This window comes from Doryrhamphus excisus, chromosome 3 (genome assembly GCF_030265055.1).
Source record: "Doryrhamphus excisus isolate RoL2022-K1 chromosome 3, RoL_Dexc_1.0, whole genome shotgun sequence".
NCBI lineage: Eukaryota > Metazoa > Chordata > Actinopteri > Syngnathiformes > Syngnathidae > Doryrhamphus > Doryrhamphus excisus.
In genome coordinates this window covers 197501-218864 of record NC_080468.1, presented here as the reverse complement: position 1 = coordinate 218864, position 21364 = coordinate 197501, and the positions used below count along the sequence as shown (strand labels likewise).

The 21364-nt window shown below is 40.7% G+C and overlaps 2 protein-coding genes across 7 annotated transcripts in view; both read left to right on the top strand.

The window, feature by feature from the left end:
* Nucleotides 1-3687, top strand: part of LOC131125470 (microtubule-associated serine/threonine-protein kinase 3-like) — a 32742-nt gene extending 29055 nt beyond the window's left edge. For all 3 annotated transcript variants that reach the window (XM_058067059.1, XM_058067057.1, XM_058067056.1), the window contains one exon: nucleotides 1186-3687. In XM_058067059.1, the coding sequence (XP_057923042.1) occupies nucleotides 1186-2033 (848 nt within the window). In that variant the 3' untranslated portion in view covers nucleotides 2034-3687. The remainder of the gene's footprint in view (nucleotides 1-1185) is intronic.
* Nucleotides 3688-4520: 833 nt separating this feature from the next.
* Nucleotides 4521-21364, top strand: part of LOC131126472 (phosphatidylinositol 3-kinase regulatory subunit gamma-like) — a 38394-nt gene continuing 21550 nt past the window's right edge. The window contains exons 1-3 of one of the 4 annotated variants that reach the window (XM_058069055.1): nucleotides 4521-4719; nucleotides 10914-10968; nucleotides 11899-12721. In XM_058069055.1, the coding sequence (XP_057925038.1) occupies nucleotides 12403-12721 (319 nt within the window). In that variant the 5' untranslated portion in view covers nucleotides 4521-4719; nucleotides 10914-10968; nucleotides 11899-12402. Of the gene's footprint in view, nucleotides 4720-10176; nucleotides 10318-10913; nucleotides 10969-11898; nucleotides 12722-21364 lie in introns of those variants that run through there. The other 3 variants (XM_058069053.1, XM_058069054.1, XM_058069056.1) reach the window with 3 other exon arrangements.

The window sequence follows — 21364 nt, the reverse complement described above, 5'->3', positions numbered from 1 at the left end:
GCAGACACGGCTGCTCCAATTCCTTCTGTGTGTGTGTGTGTGTGTGTGCTCGGAGAGAGCGCACACACACAACACGACCCGCATTTAAAGTTGCATAGTTGTTCATTCTTGTTCTGCTCAACTAGTGAGAGTGCTTTTATTGGTCTGTTGTGTTGGTATGTGATGTTTTTGGGCTTTCTTGTTGTCACACCATGACTTAAACTGTTATGCCTAGCGATCACCCAGTGAAATGTGATGGGCTTAGTAAAGTGTTAGAAGCAAGCTAACTCTATTACTTACTAAAACGCGCCCTTGATGTGATTCAACAGTGGGGGCGGGGTACCACGACTATGTGTGTTGTGGGGTCCTCAACACAAAGCTGCCCTCGTGGATGCCTGACTGTAAATCATGGGGTGGAAAAATACATCGGCGAACCCACGCGTGTATCGGCCGATACTGATACAAGGAAAAAACGCAAATATTGGCGGTCGATCCTTACTATAAATGCATTATACTTACCATAAATTGTCACAAACATGCTCCAAAATGGTGACGTATCTTGCACACAGAGCTAGTGGATGGAGTCTACTTTAAACTTCACTTTCTGTGGAAGCATAATATAAAATTTGTATTGATTAGGAAAAAATAGATGAGAAAATCCTGATTGTAACACCTATACTGGACAGTTCACCATGTTTCGGATTTTGAATCAGTGTTTACTTTCGTTATTGTCTGAATTTTGATGAAAAACCAGAGAAATGGCAGGCAAATATTCAGAAATTCATATTGTGTGTCAAGGCAGAGGTCAGCTCATTTGCACCAGTCTGCCGCGGTCCAATTTTAGTTACATTGTGTGCGAGCTACGCTGGTTATGATTACATCATGTGCATGTTTTGTTGATGTTTTGGGTGCAGCAAAATGCATTTGGTGCACAATGAGTGTTATACTTTGGGAAGCACAACAGCTGAAATGAAAGTTCCACCGTTTTGTATGATTTATTTCATTGCCTTTGTGACTTGCCAATAATGATCATCTTACCAAAATATTAGGGCTGTCTGATGCCGTGCAGTCTTACATAACTGAGTATTATTGTCTTTGGAGTCTTAATGACTTTTCTGACCTATATACCGAAAGGCTTACATCTTCCAAATTACAAATTTCCCCACTGAGGGACGAATAAAGGCATATCTTCCTCTGTCCTTCCAGATTCAAGTTCCTCTCCCTGCTCCAGCTCCCCTAACTCACCAGTACCTCAGGCCCGTCCCAGCTCCCTTCACGTCCTAGGCCGCTATACCAAGGCCGGTCGCTGCAAGTCCACCAGCAGCATCCCTCCATCCCCGCTGGCCTGCATCCCACCTCCACAGCCTCTGTCTCCTCAGTGCTCTCCCTCCTGCCTTCCCAGCCATCCCAAGTCCCTGCAGGGTTTTCATGGTAAAACACTGTCCCCTCCCACTATCGCCCGCCATTCTGTGCGGCCTCGCAGTGCGGAGCCGCCACGCTCACCGCTCCTCAAAAGGGTGCAGTCAGCAGAGAGGCTGACTGGGGATAAAGCAACAGGCGGGTACCACAGTGATAGGAAAGCCTACAGCACCCGTCGCCATACCATGGAGATGCCGCTGTCTGAGGGTGAGGACGTGGAGGAGGACAGTACTTCTGGGTTTGTATGTGTTGGTGAACACGGCCGCCAGGGACTGTACGTAGGGGGGCAAAGAGGCCACCAGGACCTTACCGGAGGAGGCAACGAGCACCATCGCTCGTCCTCACCACAACACCGTGGCGGTAACCATCACTCCAAAGAGGTGGTCGTGATGAGGAAGCTGGCTCTGTCAGAGCGCCGGGACTCCTTCAAGAAACAAGAGGCCGTGCAGGAAGTTAGTTTTGACGATCTGGACGAGAGAGAGGTGACATCCAGCCCCACCCAGCTACCTGTGACTCAACCCAAGGTGTTCAAGGCGTCCTGGGTCAGCTCGGCCCGGTCGGACTCCAATCTGAAGCCTGCAGGAAAAGCGTCACAAGATACGGCGGCACAGCAGAAAGCCAAGTCACAGGATTAAAGAGAAGTTTTAGGTAATCACCTGGCGAAGAAAATAGAATAACACCGGACTACCACGCCACCTGACAACTGTGATCAAAATCCCATCATCGCAAGCTTTGAAGATCAACGTTTCTCAGTAATATAATGCATCCTTCAACACTGTCAACACAAAGAAAATATCCTTTGTTTTAAATGGTTATTTATATATACTCACATGGTTTTTGGTTGCTACCTTGGATGCGTTGACGGTGGTAGGTGCTGACAAGAGCGGAGTTCAACATTTGAGTTGGTTTAGGCATGTACTGCAGTATAGAAGTTTTAAAATCACACTGCGCTGCTTCCCTGATTGCGGCGGTGACCATGACTGCTAAGTGAGAGCCTCACTGTAACATGATCACACTTGGAAGCAAACATCGGTGCCAAAGCAAGGTTAGCCATAGAAACCTCACATATAAGACAGGTTCCCGTGTACATAATGCATGCGTGTTGGCAAGCGTTTTCGCACTGACGCTCTCCCTGCTGTGCTTGAGCATTATTGCACTGTGCTGCTGGTAATGTCTCACAGCACCTTAAACTACCTGTCGTGTCAGTCGCCGGTTCATCTCCAGTCAGTTTGGTGTGTTCGCACAAGTCTTGTAGCCTTGTAACACATTTCAGGACGATTTCTCTCGACTTGGGTTGGAAAAAAACAACAACTGTACAGTGGAAACAAAAAAAAATCCATGCAAATTTCCTTTGCTGTTGTGTAATATGAATGAATGTTTACATTTTACTACAAATATGTGTGTGAGTTTGTTAAGTTATTAAAAATGAATGTGAGGGAATGACAGTTAAACCCTGCCAGAAGGAGAGACCAGAGGTAGTCTCTTTTTGTGTGTGTATATTTTCCATAAGCAAACAGTCTTGTTGCAGTACTACTAACCTACGCTGTTGATGTATATTGTATAAACAACAATGGACCTTAACAGCTGTTCATGGTGTTTTTGAAAGTGACCTTGTAAGGCGAGTGGAGCTCCAAAATAAGTTTAGCGCATCTAAACGGCAGGTTCTTAATCTCCTGTTAAAATCAACCTCAAAGGATTGTGCATGCTTTACATTCCAGCACAATATTCCCACCTTCTTTTTTGCCTGTTTGCAGGATTTTATTCAACTCGTGGAAGTATTCCTTTTATACAGAAGGAAAATTGGATTTGGGATTTTTTTTTGCAATTTGGAGTCAAATACTGTATATTTTGCTTTGAGGATTTAATCTCATGTTGTACTCTTGTTAAGCCGTATGATATCACCCATACCTTAACTTGTATAATCACTTTTTCTTTTTTTTAATGTACATTTAATTTGTCATATAAATGAAAGTACATCACAGAAGAAGCTGCACAACGCCGTTTAGCACCTCACACCCAAATGCAGCATTATCTAAAGCGTACTTTTTGTTGAACACTGTGTGTGTGTGATACACTCCCACGTTGATACAGAGCTGTCATTCATTGGCTCCACTCTTGTGTGATTATGGTGTTGTTCCCCACTCATTCCCCTGACTGGCCCTTGTGAAGTTCCTACTATGTGGGTATCTGGTTTGGACTGGCGTGCCAATGTATGTTGTTTTTTTAATGTCTTAACAGTGCTTGAAATAAAATACTCACAAAAAAGGACAATTAAGTCCAAATGTGAAACGTGTCAAAATGTGTCATCTGTAACCCACGATGCATCAGGTTTTAATATTAATTATAACTAATATTAATATGAACACATGCACTTTCACATTAGTGGTGATTAGTTTGCATTTTTTAATGTATTTCATGTGCATCTGATTTATTTATACAAAAATGTTTTGCCAAGGTTGCAACTTTTTTACCCTTGCAAGCTACTTTTTTCTTACAATGCAACTAACTTTGTACTTACGTTTTTCTAGTATTTCTACTACAATGGAACCTCAAGTTGTAGTTCAGCCAAAAGTTTCAAGTCGAAACTTGGAGGTATTTTGTCTGTGTGTGTTTAAGGTTTCAAATACACACATTAGCTGTAACAGTTTTCACAAAGGGTGACAATAACCATAGAATCGGAAAAGATTTCAGTGTTAATAGTAATTAAACATCCATAACAATATTTGGAACAATGCAATTATGAACTACTTTAGTTTTAATTTTAGCAGTATCTTTAAAATGGGTTAGTAGTTTTACTTTATTTTAGTTTCATGTCAAGGATTGTGTTTCTCACTTGTTGGGGGGAGGGGCATATAAATATTTTTGGTATCAATCTTAAACCAAATAAATACATTTTATTTTACAAACCTTCTTGTAATTGTCCCTTTCTACTTTTTAAATGCGACCAGAATAAAAGTGGGTCTAATTAATTACAGTTTACAAAAAATTACAGTTTGACATCAAACAGAGCCTTTGGAGTTGAGGCTTCGTACTATTCCGGCCTGCTTCGGCTCTTTCCGTTCTCGTCAGCGTTCCCACGCGGCCCCCTCCCTCCCTCCCTCCCTGCGCCGCGCTGTGCTGGAAAATGGCTGTGCAGGGGTGCAGGGAGTTATGAACGGGAAAGGAAACAGGGAGAAGTGAAAAAACAAGGACTTTGTACAACTTTCGTGCGCCGCTGGAAGCCGTCGTGTGCATTCGAGGTATTGGTAGGACTTTTGTCTGCCATTTTGGAGTGTCTGAGCCACGCAGCTAAAAGTGAGAAGACTGAAGAAATATCCACGGGTGAGTTTTTCCCCCCTAAAGTTATTGCACATTTCCAGTACAGCAAAGCAGCCACTGTAACTTACTGGAAAATGGTGGAAGTCTTGCAAGCGCGCCATTCAGTTCATTTGAGTATAATTTTTAAAGTTTCAGCACGCTTTTCTAGTGTTTGCCAAACGCAGTTTTAAAAAAATACAACATTTAGTAGATGTTGCTAGTCGCCTTGTGCTTACGACGTATAGCAAACTTAGCTAACTCTAGTTTATTTTAGTCAAAATATTTCTATCTACTTCTTATTCTAAAACTATTTAAGTTGTGTCATAGGCGATTAAGCGAGTTCTTAATACACTTCTTTTGGTTATATTGCTCTAAGTGGACTGAAAGTGTAGTTAATGTCCACGGCTAATTCAATAAATATAAACACTTGTATTACTCTGCTAACGGGTCACCGTTTAAGTGAAGTATTACAAGTGTGCTACATGCTAATTTACCAATCAAGGATTTAATGGAAAGTGTGCCAAACAAAATAAGCCATTTATGTAAAAATATGTCAACAAATCACACAAAAATCACAAAAAAGAGTGCTCAACGTCACCTCCAAAGTGGGATAAATCTGCCGGGTTAGAATTATATGTATGCGTTTGACCAGATGGAGTACAGCTGGGGTTATTTTTGTTATATGTCCTTTGCCAGGGAGGAACCGTTAAATTGAAATTGCTATTTTATCAAAATAGCAACAGGCGAGATCTTTGCACAAGAGATAATTACATAATTAGATATAGTTAATGGTTGAAGTGGAGAAAAAGCAATACACTTTATTACTCACATGTTATGAGAACATAGTTTGCTATGTGTGTGGGGGGGTGAGGGGGGTACTTTGAATATTAGGCAAAATCCTTGAAAGAAAAACAAAGACTGGTATAATATTTGGAAAACTCTCTGAGCATTTGTCTTATTTCTGTGAGATGGTATAGTCTAGGCCAGGGGTCAGAAACACGCGGCCCGCAGACCAAATGTGGCCCGCAGGACACTAGTTTGAGGCCCCCGCCCTGATATGAAAGTTTAATGTTAGTGCGGCCCGCGCAAGTTTGATATGGATGCTGTATGGTATCATGTACCCAGAAAAATTATTACGTTTGATTCATGTTCATGTTAAAGGTTAAATAACTCTTAATAGTTATCCTCCCTATCCGTGTGGAAGTGGTAAGTTTTGGGCTACTTAAGTTTAAAGGAAATAAGAATGCCGAAAAACTGAAATCCATGAGCATATGCAATATGAAATAATTGTGATTGTAGTACAGTAAACCTCGGATATATCAGACTCGGATATATCGGAAATTCGCTCACAACAGACAGATAAAAAAGAACCGATTTTTCTGTAATGCATTTCCAATAAAAATTCATTGCATATATCGGATTTTTGATAACGGATTTTGCCTATTTCGGACAAAATCTCCAGTCCCGTTCCAATGCATTTCCATTAAATTTCCCTCGCGTATATCGGATGGCCGCATCGTTATGCTAATCTTGTTGATGTCACTGGCTATTGTCTTTCTCCTGGCTCCAGATTTAGGACAAATATAAAAGTGAGTGACGTCAATAATACTAGCACAGCAGTGAATGAGATCTTAACATCACTATTGGAAATAACGTAGGCCTGACAGGCGTAACAGGGCCTAGCTTAATTAACAATTTGTTATGCTCAGAGTCCAATAAAGTTACATTCTCATTACCTTACGTCTCTTTTCATTGCCCAGTCCAGGTACATTGGAAACATAGTCAAGGAAGTGCCTTTTTATAACGGATAAAATCCGATTTACGCATATACCGGATATAAATCCGATATATGCGTAAAACGGACATTTTCCGGGATACGCATATAACGGATTTCGCTTATATCGGACAAAACCAGTGGGAACAATTGAATCCGATATATCCAAGGTTTACTGTATTAACAAGGTATCAGCTGCTGATCTAGAGTATGTAGAAGATTGGATAAAATCGTCCGACTCGGTTGCCACGTAATGTTTGTAACTCTGGGCCATGCATGGTGTGCATGTGGTATTGCGCCCCCAAGGTGGTTGCCACTCGAGTCCCGCCAGGAAGAAAACACAACACCACCATGCAGACATGTGTACCGTGGTGAAGTTTCACAGATGTTGGATATTCGTCTCCGTAGCTACAGTGGTAGTTCCCCCTCACTGCACTGTAACCACTGGTTGTTTATACACTTTAGCAACTTATTTTTCCACTTGTATGAATGTCTAATGGTTACTTATCATTACCTATCTGTGTGCACTGATTTCGGTGATGTTGTATGTATGTTGATGAAGTTTCGGTGATGACAGTTTGACCCTGAAATTGATTATTTCTAGTTTCAGAATCGATGGGGTCGTGGGAATCATTTTGCAACACACTGCAGCGTTAAAGCAAGTGTTGTCTTCGACGTTAAAATTTCCAAATTTTCTGCCAGTGGTCCTCGTTGAAAGTGACTCTCTTCAGGCACGCAACACTAGGTTTTTGTCTGATTTAACAGTCATGCTGCTTTTACATTTTGAAATGCCCAAGCCTCCATTTTAGGAGACGGAGTCGTCACAAGCTCCTGAAAGGTTGGCCTGTCTCTCCGCTGTGGCGCAGTAGATTTTTCACTTCCATGTGGCTCCATGGCCCACGGCCAGGCTGCATGCGTGGTTCCTCAGTCGTCAGTCAGTCGCTCCTCCAGCAGCACGGCCATAAAGTCCCAACACCAGCAGTAATGGTTCCCTTACATTTAGAAGATATTCTTTTTAAACTTCCCAACCATATTTAGTTTATTTTGCCTGTATCATCTTGCTCATATAAGGTCCCAGGACATTATATTCATCATCATTTTACCAAAAAGCTATAGTGAGAAGTGCTGCAAATTTTGGGAGTGGATTTGCAAACACCTGAACGATGACCCAGATAGACTTCAAGATCGATGAAAGGAGAAAAAGTAATAATGATTGGCTTTGTGCTTACTGAAACACATAAAATATCAGCTAGTACATTAACACAAATACTGTATACATTTTGACAAATACAGTATTTTTTCTTAATTTGTCGAGTTAAATAACTTTAATTTCCTAGACATATGTTCATGTATTTTTGGGTCCAAATTAGTAAAACATCTGAAATCAGATAATGCTTTTTGTGTGTGATGTCTAGCCATAATATTTCTTTATTTACATATTTAAACAGGAAAAGATTAAAAACAATCAGGCCTGACTCAGCATACTTGCTGTGTTTCAGCAGGTTCCTGCTCTGCAGAACATAAACACATACAGCATCAATTACTACGGCCAGCAGAGGACAAACACAGGCAACCCAGACATGCAGAAATTGGGGAAAATATAAGGGCACCTATTGATACATTTCTGTAATATTGATTTATTGTATTTATTTGTATGTATTCTAAAAATATAGTAATTTATAGATTTGTTATAGAGCCCAAACAAGACATATTTTGCATGTACTTACTCATTAGCAATAAAGCACGGTGTAAATGTCAATTTAAAAACATTAAATCTATTAAGAGCTGAGCTGTTTCCAAGTTTTATGCACATAAAATGTCACAAATGCAAATTTGTGTCATCTTATCTTGAACTAACTATTCATTGCTAATAAGCCTGAATCATTGCGTTCTGTTTACATAATTATTGTAGTCATGTATGGTTGAAAGTTTGAAGTTAATATTAGGACAATACTAATTGTACAATTTGAAATTGCCGTGAAAAATAATTTCCATCCATAACTTTGTATAATTTCCATTGTATTATCATGTAGTACAGGGGTCTCAAATATGCGGCCCGTGGGCCAAATGTGGCCCGCATGACACTAGTTTGAGGCCCCCGCCTTGATATGAAAGTTTAATGTTAGTGTGGCCCGCGCAAGTTTGATATGGATGCTGTATGGTATCATGTACCCAGAAAAAATTATTACGTTTGATTAATGTTCATGTTAAAGGTTAAATAACTGTTAATAGTTATCCTCCCTATCCGTGTGGAAGTGGTAAGTTTTTGGCTATTTAAGTTTAAAGGAAATAACTTGAAGGCTACCATTTAGGTCGCTAGCTCTCTAGTTTGCGAGTTAGCATGTGTCTCAAGACCCTGCAGTTGCGCAATACGTTGTAAATAAAAAGAGTATAAATGTGACTATAGTCGTGTTTTGTCATGTCTACAGGGCTCTAATAATGCTTTGTTCATTTTAATCTGAAAAAAATAATTTGTCTACCCACCAACTATATGTAGTTTCTTAAGTTTTTATTATTTGCCGTTTTTTTACTGATTGATTGATTTTCTTTATTCTTGATTTGTTTATTTATTTTTCATCTTATTTTGTGTAGAAAAATAAAAAGTAAGATATTTGAGAACAGTGGAATGTTTTATCAGAGCTTTTCTTGTAGAAAATTGGAACCAAAGCGACGTTTTTTAAATTTTTTTGTTTTTAATAAATGTGTTTTTTTATTTTATTTTTTTTTTTAAACCTGATGCGGCCCAGTCTCACCCAGACCCGAGCTCCAGTGGCCCCCAAGTAAATTGAGTTTGAGACCCCTGATGTAATATCATTAATATACCAGCCTTCCTTCTATGTGAGGTTGATTACAGTATTATTTACCCAGTTACTCGACTCCATGTTATGTTTTTCATCCTCATCATGTGACATAAAAACCGCCTTTTGAGACAAAATGTCGGCAAATGATAAAGGATGCAAAGAAGGAAAAGTCATTTGTGTGTGTGTGGGGGGGGGGGGGTAAAGGTGTAGTTGTTTGGGTCAGATGTATGATGGCTGCCTAGAAACATTTTCTAATATTAGAACGTTTCCTTGATTTGCCCGGCTTCTCTGGTGACTGGGTAGCACATGGTCAGGGCGGCAGCCAATCACGTCGCAGGGAGAGCTTTCCCTCGCTCTAGCAACAGTGAGTTACTTGCTGCCTATTCATTAATTATTTTCCTGTGGTCTCCCTCAGCCGTTTGGAGTCTGCTGACAGCAAAGTGCTCCTGTCTTTTCCCTGCTTTCTTTTTGCTCTCCTCTGACTGAATAGAAAGTTGCTCGGAAGAGAGGGATGGATCTGGTGATGGTGAGCTTGCCAGCTGCCGCTTTGCACGGCGAGCTGCTTCAGCACTATCCCAGCACGACTCAGACGACTCTTCTTTCACCTTGTATGACTCGCACCACTTTTCGCGTGCTGGAAGCAAGTCGTAAAAAACGGATTAATGCACGACGACGCTCCCTGCACGGCAATTTTTCCTCGTCCTTTTCTTCAACTTGTTTCCCGCCAGAGATCTCGGACTATAAACAAACAAGACATAGCAACCAGATAAACCATGGGACTTTTTTGCTGAGTGAGGATGGGGAGGGGGGTGTCAGTCGGAGGCAGGACTGTGGGTGTTTTGGGGAGGGGGGGTGTAGAGCAGGTGGAGGGAGAAGGGAGGGGGTAGGGCTAAGGGGGGGGTTATGGTGGTGTGAGGATTGCGGGCTGTGGTTGGGTATGCCAGTGCCACGTGTCTAGCCTGGCACCTCTTGCTTCTCGACTGGGAAGGATGTTGGAACGGAGAGTCTGGCTGAGTCTGTCCGGCTTCTCTCTCAACCAAAAGTGGGGTGAGTGTTGCACTCAGCTGCATCCTCTTAGCACGAGAACTCCTCGATCGCTCCCGTTTTGTTTTTCAAATAGGAAAAATGACGTTGAGAATCCGAACGATTTGCAGTTTGGCATTGTCGTGAAGGGACCACAGTATCATGTGGACTATGGTTCCAAAGCATGCCTTTCGCTATCCAATGCTAACCAGTTTGTTGAGGTGGTGGTGTTTTTTCGGGGTTTTTTTTTATACCTTGTGCTCACCTACTTTTATTGTAGAGTCTGCAGTATATCACTCAAAACTGCAAGCATTCGGCTAGTCTTTCTTAACTGATTGCACAACGTCGGGCCTTGCAAACCAGGCCTATGGTTATTTGGTTTGGGGCGTTTTTTTCTTTTTTTTTTTTAAACATCGCCTTAAATAGCTGGTAACTCCTGCCACAGAACACCAAAACTTGCATGGACTTTTTCAGGCTGTCGTAGCTTGTATCTATACCTGCATCACCGCTAACGTGACCATTGTCCTTGGCTGGTCTACAGACTGCAGATGTTGTTCTTAATCTGCAAAACCCTAATCTCTTCTCCTCTTCCTCGCTCGCCATCTCTTCCCTCTCTGTAGTTGCCATTTCAAGAATGTAACTTTGGGACGTTTGGGCCTGCTCGCCTTTGAGATGGTATGGAAAAGGATTTTCACATATTTTGTCTCTAGACTTCGATTGAAATGTTGCCAATAACCGATTTTCTATACCAATATGTGTGTTGGATGTAAAATTATAGTCTTTTGAAGCGGCTATGCTGTTCATATTCTGTACTTGTGTACTCGGCTTTGCGCTTTTTTAATTTTGTGTGTTGCATTATGTCCTTTTTTACTGCATGCACTGTTGATACCATAATTTGGTGCCTTTTTACACTTTTGTTTTGTTTTATGAGTCTGGCTTTTTGCTTGACTTAACCGTCCGTTCTCTGTCTGTCATTTTGCTAGAGAGTGATTTAGCTCTTTTGACAGAATGAAGCCAGAAATATTTCGGAGGCAACACAGAGCTGCCTTCTTTTTCTCTCCTGCAGAAAGCAAAATTGTTTGCGAAGGCTTCTGCATGTTTCAGAAAATTCTAGTTCACCCCCACCCCCAGCCTGAGCGCAGATCCGTTTTTTTTTCTTTCTTTTCGCATTCTTTGTTCTGCGAAAACATTTTACTTGGAACACGCAATCATTTGCAGAGATGTTGATTTCACAGTCAAAGTTCACGTTTCTTAGCAAATTTTGGTGCCTCAGTTAAAGCTGTGAGTGTGTGAATGTGGCGTGGAGGGAATGGAGGCTCCTGTCCAGGGACTCAGTCTGCTGTCGGTTGTGACGCAGCAGCATCATCCGATCGCTGTCCCTACCGAAGACTACACAAATGCATGGAGCGCCCACTGTTCGCCATTTTTATGCACACGTTTAGGCTTCGTTTCACCTAAATACTGTATGCGCTGCTATATTTATCCATTATTTATTAGCAGCTTTTTGGATTCCATGCTAGCACTTTATGTAAATAGAATTTGAATAGCATATTTTTGGATCACTTTTCACATTTGTCTCTTTTTGGGGTTTTAATGTCATTGCAGGTTGGTCATAATCCCTGTCCAGAACATGTGGGAGCTTTGCAGAAGCGAAGAGGATTAAAGACCGTCCCACTCTGCCACTGGTACTCCTGATTTAGACCACTTCATTCGAACGCGGGGAGCCAGCAACGCACAGCCCTCCACTGGCAAATTTGAAACCAGGCTGATCCAATAGCATCCAGCCAGCAGGTCTTCGCCGCTTGAAGGAGCATGTTGCCTACGCTCTCCCTGTGCTCCATCATCTGGCTCAACCGGGGTATCAAGCTGAGGAAAGTGCACCACTTTACCAACACCGGTCAGGTCTGAAATAGCAGTCGGAAGGTCAGACTTGTGAAAATGCTTCTCAGCTTTGGGTGACTATCGACCCCTCGCTCCCCCACACCACCCGACAACATCATCTTTAGTGACTCATAAACCTTCCTGGTTTCTCGGCCTGCACGAGGCCAGCCATTGCAGGCCAAATAACGCTCTGTCGGTGGCCATTTTGAATAGTTCTTCTCAAGCAAAATGGCGACGGAAGGCTTCCAGTATCGTGCCCTCTACACATTCACCAAGGACCAGGAAGAAGACTTGGAGCTGCAGCCGGGGGACCTCCTGATCGTGGGCAAGGCTTCGCTCCTGTCCATGGAGAACTACCACGAGGGATGCGCGGAGAAGCCTGAATGCCTCGGCTGGCTCCTCGGGTACAACGAGCGCTCCAAGCAGAGAGGCGACTTCCCTGGAACGTACGTTGAATATGTGGGCCCCGTCAAGATGGCTCTCCCGTCCAGTCAACCCCGGTCTCAGCGACCGCTTCCTGCTACTCCAAGACCAGAGACATGTCAAGGTAAGGACATGTGTTGTTTTTAATCAGTGTAGTCTACGGTTTTTAAAAAGAAATGTGCTCATGTCATGTTGCCATCGCAGAGCGTTATTATGTATATTATGTTATTAGCACTCATTAGTACTTGTCTGTTAAAGCGGTGAGTGACTGTTATTTAGACCTCCAGTGGCACTGCTATGAGGCTCCGCTTGGGTATCTCTGTGTAGGTTCAATGTACAATGTAGCAAGCGCCGACTGTCATGAATTTTTCTCCATTTGGAAGTTTATTCCTTTGCTTATCTTAGACTATTTGACACACACACATGTGACTTATAACCTATGTTCCCATTTTAGGATTTAATCAAAGACTCATTCAGCCAAAACTTGTGTGGCTCCGCTTTTATCATCACAAGCCCTGTTTGTGAATTGAACTTAACAATGTCTGCGTGATGCCAGCCCAGCCTGCGACTCATTAACACTACACTATACTATACTGCGTCAGCGTCTGCAACGAGCCACCCCGCTGTTCCATTCGTCCCATCTAGACAAACATCGGTTTCCTGATTCCTTTTAGTGCCGATACACTCTGTTAAAGCATACAGTGTTTTTTGGTAGAGCTCAGTGCGTACGTTTTAGTTAGGGATGTTCATATTGGCCTGAAAATGAGACATGAACTCATGTTGGTATTTGCTTTTTGAAAGGTTGGATATATGGCACATTATTTAAAATTGACATTGCATATTCCAGAATTTGTTATTTTACACCCACAGTGTTTATTTGTGAACTGCATCAAAGTACAGGAAGTACTGACAGGAATCAATACGTACAGCTAGGAGAATACACATCTGCAAGTTCATATATTATATGCGGAGTTCCCCAGGGGTCAATACTGGGGCCAAAACTGTTCAACTGTACTACATCAATGATATCTCCAAAGTTACGAAAGACTTAAAGCTGGTATTATTTGCGGATGATACCACTGCTTTTTGTTCCGGGGGAAAAAAAACAACAAAAAAGAACCTTAAACTGTATTATGGAAAGCAGGAAGTGAACAAATGTAACAGTTACTGATTGTAAAAGTACCAGATGGAGGGGTAGGATTTAAAAAGCTTTGCTTCTTCCTACTCCTTTTGGACATGTGGAACTGTGAACTGATTATGTGATGCATTCAATTGTAACCTGATGATTGTTCAAATGAAATTAAACCATTGTCATTAATTCAATAATAATTATATAATAATATGTAATACTTATATCGGTATTTAAAAAATATAGATATTTCTGTTAAGCACGGCATGAAAAACAAGCATATCGTTCATATCGATATGGACTGGATTCGATGTGGAGGTCTCATGTTTCAATATGGCGCCGCCCTAGTGCAAGTTCGTGAAGGCAGCTCTGTATTTTGCGCGGCATTTTTAGTGTTAAGTGCTTTATTCCTACATACTCTATTGTTTTTTGTGCCATACTGACTCCTCAAGCAAGTGTGCAGTTATGGATGTTCATCTTGTTACGTTTGTAGCTTACCTCTTGCGCTATTGTTTACATTCGGTAGCAGCTGTTAGCTTTGAGCACCCCTTCGTTACGCCGAGAGACCGGGGATTCCCTTCTGTTTTATTTTTTTCTTTGTCGAATGTATTTATTTTTACAACTCAGCATTTCGGACAAATTTAAACACAGAATCTGAGCACAATGGAAATTGATTCCTTTGAGACCAAATTGATATTGTGAAAAGAGCGTTGTTGATTGTATTAATGTCTGTTAATATACACTTGATGTAATTCTCTATATTGCACGTTTAAACCTGATTACCATTTCATTATAATACAGGCTAATAGATATTTCCTCTGGGACTATAAAGTGTTCATTAATTCCAAAGAAGCTTTACACCTTGGCAACACCTTCTGGATTTCAGCTCACTAAATGTACTGTTGAAAAGAAAAATTAATGTCACTTTAAAACATGACTACATTTCAGTATGCCTTGAGATGATTATTTTATTATTGTGGTTTGGCAAGAGGAGTAAAAGGAGAAATGTCCTTGCGCGAAACCCTAAATTCCTCCTCGGTCAAAAGCTGTATTTGACTGTAATTCTCCCTGCTTTTCTGACAGATGGCCATAGTTTGGCGCCGAGCACGTAGGCTGTGAACTCTGCTTTACCTCCGCTCGAGCCAATTGGCCATTTATTACACACTGAAAAGTACAGTGGCCCCCATTCAAGTGCATGCTTTTAAAATTAAATTATCTGTTTTCTTTTGTGAAAAATACCCTTAATAATACAGCTTACAACATTTGTGATGCCCATCACCAACGTTTCCAGTGCTCCTCTGAATTTCAAGAGATTTACTTTCACCCGTAAAGGCAGGTGGAGCTGTTGGGGGTTGTGGGGGGTCGGCAACAGTGTCCTGGTGCTTTGACAGGCACTGAGACAAACCAGTTGGGCAGCAGGCGTTAAAGTGTTTGTGATTTGGTGAGACAGTAGCACTGAGTGAAACCTTAGTTCAGAGGGCTGGTGGGAAAGAAGGAAGAGAGAAGGCGGCGGTGCAGGGCATGAATAAAAGACACTGCAGTCATTTGACAAATTCTAATAACTGGTATCAGCATACTGTATGTATCAAATTGTAATGCATAGTGTGCCATAAATATAACTATATTTAAGATGCCGTTGGTGTTTTCAACAGAGATATTTTTCTTGATATTTGAGCTTAATGTATAGCAAAAGGATAACAATGAGAAGAGACATCTTGACCTATTAAATGTACATTAAACAACCTGCTGAGGTTGGACACGGTAAAGCAGTCATTCAAAATAGTATTAAATATCCTGAGCATTACAGAACAAAGAAGTCCAATGGTAGATCCAAAACAATTACAACTGTGCTGAGCCGGAGGATCTGATTGGCTGTCCATCAAGACAGGGCGGTCTTTGACCCAAATCAAGGCTCTCACTGGTGCCGAATGGAGCACTTTAAGTGATGGCATCTGTGGAGAAAAGGGTTTTCAAAAACTAAAGACGAATTCAAACCCCACAAAACTACCCGTTTAGACTTTTGGCAGGGAGCATCAAACATGGGACATTGAAAGGTGGAGAATAAAATAAAACTAACCTTGATGGTCCAGATGGCTTCCAACATTACTGGCATGAAAAGGAGATCCCACCTGAGATATTTTCTACCTCACACAGTGGGAGGAGTTCCATCGTGATCTGGGGTGCTTTTTCCATTCAGGTGGTGCAGGGTCGTCAAATGGTAGATTGTTTATTGTTGTTTTGACTTTTTCCTGTTAGCATTTGCTATCAAACATTATCGACATGCAAAAATTGACAATGATTATGCAAAAAACAATGCAGCTGAAGTCAAGGCAACATATTCAAAACTTTTCCAATTCATTATGAAATATTAGTTTTAAGATATGTAAGTGTATAAAACACATATCTATAGTGGAGTTAAACCATAATCATAATAATAAAGATTAAAGTTGCATCACCGCGGGGGAGCAAGGGAGAATCAGGAGGGAGGCTTAATGTCAGTTGACTGATGTCATATGACATCTACAAAGTGATGTTTACACGTGGCCATCTACTGGTAGCTTGCTACTGACATAATGGGCACCCCTGCCTTAAAAAGACCTAAATACGGCAAAATGCTGTAAGTATCACGTTATCATGAATGTGCCTGTTACCACATGGTAAAAAAGCATATAAAACCATAAAACCTTGTTGGAGGTTTTAATTGAGGGTTTTCCAGGCACCTTAGGTGTGTCCTATTATGTGCAATAATTACCTCTCTTTTTTTGCTCTTTTCCTATCTTTAGAACGCACAGAAAATAGCAAGACGTGATGGGGGGGGGGGATTGCAGTTTTCCTTTTAAGTAAATTTGATCAAGTGTAGAATTCCTACAGCTTGGACCACAGCAGCTGTTGAACTCTGGGGGGAAAAAAGCGTCTTATGTCTCATCACCAGAGGTAACGAGTGACGCTGGGAACATTGAGTGTAGGGAGGATTGCAAGGTTTATAGTGTGTCTTTGTGTAAATATCCCATTTTACAAAATGGACAACTGCAAATTATAGACACACTTTATATCAGGGGTCTCAAACTCAATTTACCTGGGGGCCACTGGAGCTAGGGTCTGGGCGAGGCTGGGCCGCATCAGGTTTTCCAAAAAAAACAAACAAAAAAAAACGCATTTATTAAAAACAGAAAAATGAATAAACTTTGCTTTGGTTCCGACTTTCTACACGAAAAGCTCTGATAAAACATTCCACTGTTCTCAAATATCTTCATTTTTATTTTTCTACACAAAATAAGATCAAGAATAAAGAAAATCAATCAGTAATAAATAAATATAATAATAATAAAACGGCAAATAATTAAAAATTAAGAAACCACATATAGTTGGTGGGTAGACAAATTATTTTTTTCAGATTAAAATGAACAAAGCATTATTAGAGCCCTGTAGACATGACAAAACACGACTATCGTCACATTTATACTCTTTTTATTTACAACATATTGCGCAACTGCAGGGTCTTGAGACACATGCTAACTCGCAAACTAGAGAGCTAGCGACCTAAACGGTAGCCTTCAAGTTATTTCCTTTAAACTTAAATAGCCAAAAACTTACCACTTCCACACGGATAGGGAGGATAACTATTAACAGTTATTTAACCTTTAACATGAACATTAATCAAACGTAATATTTTTTTCTGGGTACATGATACCATACAGCATCCATATCAAACTTGCACGGGCCGCACTAACATTAAACTTTCATATCAATGCGGGGGCCTCAAACTAGTGTCCTGTGGGCCACATTTGGCCCGTGGGCTGTGTTTGAGAGCCCTGCTTTATATGTACTAGATATACTTTAAAGACAGCAACCAAATTATTTTACATACTTTCTTAAGCATCTAGCATGTGCTACATCCAAACTCACTTTTTGCCCAGCGTGGAAATTAAACGACATTTTAGCCCCACCAATATCAAAAAAATATTCTCTTTTGAACCACTCTTTCCCTGGCCTCACTTTAACTGCCTGCTGAGATGAACCATGGCCTGGCATGTTTGCAAACTCCTCCCTTCTCCTCCCTCGTCCAGCCTCCCCTGCCTCCCACCCTCCCTCCTCTCTGCCTGATTCACATACACGTCTGATACTGTCTCTGGGCCGCCATAAACCATGTAAGCGAGGCCATTTCTCAGAAAGGAGAGGCCTCCACTTGCGCTCCCTCCCACCCCCCACGCTACTAGGAAAACACTTTCAAAGAACCCATGAAGGGGGTGGGAGAGTGGGCTGAGACAGTAGAGAATGGGAAAGATGCGGACAAGCTGAAAAGGGAAGGAGGTGAGAGGAATGGTGAAAGCCGAGGCCACACCATCCATCCCGTCTGCAAGCATAAGAAGCAGCTGTGTTTGATTCCTGAACATTATACATGTTTCACTTTGCACAGCTAGAGCAAATGTTATTTTCCTGCAGCACTTCAATTTCATTTTTTTTCAGTGCCAGAGCAGTAAATGAAAATAATTTAAGCATGACGCTGTTATGTTATGACTTCAACATTAATGATTCTACTAGCAGGGACTGAAAAGGCACATTTTGTGGAGGTGCTTATTGTTGGCACGAAGGAAGGGAAGTTATGAGCCCAGGATGTTTCTTCCTTCCATGCCATAGCCAGTGCACTTCAGCTGTGGGGATTTTGCTCATTAAACCAACTAAAAGCGAGCTTAATCTTTTTGTGGATGAAATTGCAGGTATCCGCAATTGCATGTTCGGCTATCTTTTTTACTCTGCATGGAGTTGAATCGCATCCATATCTATCCATACATTGTTTACTTTTGTCCTTTTCAATGTTGCCAAGCAATCACAGGGCCGGTTTTGTATCTTACTTGGTTGATGTGCTCTTGTTTTTAGAGCATTTTGAGTGTGTCTAGAGCAGGGGTCTCAAACTTGCGGCCCGCGAGACGCTAGTTTGAGGCCCCCACCTTGATACCAAAGTTTAATGTTGAAGTGACAGCTTAAAGCTGTGTGCACACCGGACACAATTAACATGATTTTGCCCCGCCCATACTGTTACCCTACCCTGTTACCCTACCCTGTTACCCCTCCCTGTTTTGCTTTGGATTAGCAATGAAGCTAAAGGCTTATGACGCTGGGTACAAATAAATGCAGGAAATGATTTGGAATTTATTTTGGAATAAAACGGAAAATAAACGTCAAGATAAACTTAAGTTAAATAACTGTTAATACTGTATATTTGAATCTGAAAAAAATAATTTCTCTACCAACTGTATGTGGTTTCTTACGGTTTTCTTATTTGCTGTTTTATTGTTATTTTACTTATTTATTACTGATTGATTGATTTATTGTCTTTATTCTTAATTTGTTTATTTATTTTTTTAAATCTTATTTTGTGAATAGAAAAATAAAAAATAAGATATTTGAGAACAGTGGAATGTTTTATCAGATATTTTGGTGTGGAAAACCGGAACCAAAGTACTGAAAAAGTGTAGGGTATAGAAGAAGCAAAAGCATTGAAGATAGTTTTTTTTATTGATTTTTTTTTCCCAGTTTTTAATAAATGCGTTTTGGGGGTTTTTTGAAAACCTGATGCGGCCCGGCTTCACCCAGAACCTAGCTCCGGTGGCCCCCGCCCCCAAATTGAGTTTGAGACCCCTGATCTAGAGCCTTTTTATGAAATGTACCATGCATCAGTTATAACACATTCATATACTTATAGACTTCTCTTTTTTTCTAATGATGTCGACAAGGTGGGAGAAGTAAAGATATTTTTAGTCAAGTTAATGCAGAAAACTCTTAGTTACTTTTCTTGTCCATATTTTATGACACATATTTGCAAAGTAGCGTAACCAGATCTAGGCTTGTGTGTCGATCATCTGTGTGTTTGACTTGGGTCGTTGAGGCTGACTTGAACACGTGCGGCGTTGAAGCATGTCGTGACAGAGGAATAGACGGTCTTGCCCGGTCATGAAACATTTGCGTGTCTGTTTAGTCGGGGTGCAGCGAAGACATGCAGCCATGAAACTTGACCGGCAGCATTACAGACGGTTACACAGCGTTCGTGAGCCAGACACCAACTGGTCTTGTCACCACTGAACACCAGAAACACATGTTTGGAGTGACCAGCATGTCTTTCTCACGTTGAACCTCATGGTGCTTTTTGGACATTGAAAGACTTGTGATGAAATGGCGCAGATGTAGAGCAGAAAATAGAAATAAAACTAGTTCATGAAAAGTTGGATTGAGTTTGTCACTTTATGGAAGCTGTCCTGTCTTAACCTTTGGAATATGGCATACAACAAATTGAAAGGACAGAACATACAGCATATACAGCAATTCCTTGTTCATTGCAGTTAATCCAGAACCAATAAGTTCTGGAACCTACAGAGAACATATTAACTCCTTATTTCTCCTTATCTCCTTATTTCTAAAACCACAAATACTTCAACTTGCTGATATAGTTCATCTTCAAACAGCTAAAATAATGCATAAGGCTAAAAACAACCAATTAGCTAAAAATGTCATCCAATACTTCTCTACAAGAGAGGAGAAATATGATCTCAGGGAAGAAGTACATTTGAAACACTTCTATGCTAGGACTACGTTATGCTAGCCATAGCATTTCAGTATGTGGAATCAAACTATGGAATGGATTGAGTAAGGAAATCAAACAATGCACCACGATGAGCCAATTCAAGAAACAATACAAGCAGTTGATGTTTGCTAAATACAAGGATGAAGAGTCTTGAACCAGTCATGATGTGCTATATATATATATATATATATATATATATATATATATATATATATATATATATATATATATATATATATATATATAGAGTGATATATATATATATATATATATATATATATAGAGTGATATATATATATCACGATATTGACACTTACTATGGTACCCATTATGGCATTGGATGCTCATATCACCTCCTACTTCGGTACGAGGTGCATTATTAAAAAAAACAAACAAAAAAAAAACCTTAAACTGTATTATGGAAAGCAGGAAGTGAACAAATGTAACAGTTAGTGATTGTAAAAGTACCAGATGGAGGGGTAGGATTTAATAAGCTTTGCTTCTTCCTACTCCTTTTGGACATGTGGAACTGGGAACGGATTATGGGATGCACTCAATTGTAATCTGATGCATGTTCAAATGAAATAAAACCATTACCATTACCAATAAGTGGATTTTCGTGCAGTAGGATTCCTTATTTCGAAATTGAATATTTTTGCAGTTATAGTCCTATATAACCAGTTTAGCACCTACTAAATGCAATTTAGCATGCATTTAACCCCTGTGACGTAATGAAGATATAGAAAATGGATGGATGGAATTAAAATTGAAGAATACAGATAAAGTTTCAGTTGTCATAATGCACAGTAGAATAGATTTGAACATTGCCAAAGTTGAGGATTGTCGCACATCTTCTGGAAGACAGTTTCAGATTTTAGCCTCATCGTGTTTAGTTCTGACTCTGGGCACCCACAGGAGACTCCTCCCTGAGCTTCTCTGTGCCTGAGATGGTTCATGGCGCTCAGGGAGATGTACTTTGGCGCAAGATTATGGAAAGATTTGTACACAAGTAGAGCTGTTTTAAAGTCTATTCTCTGAGCGACAGGAAGCCAGTGCAG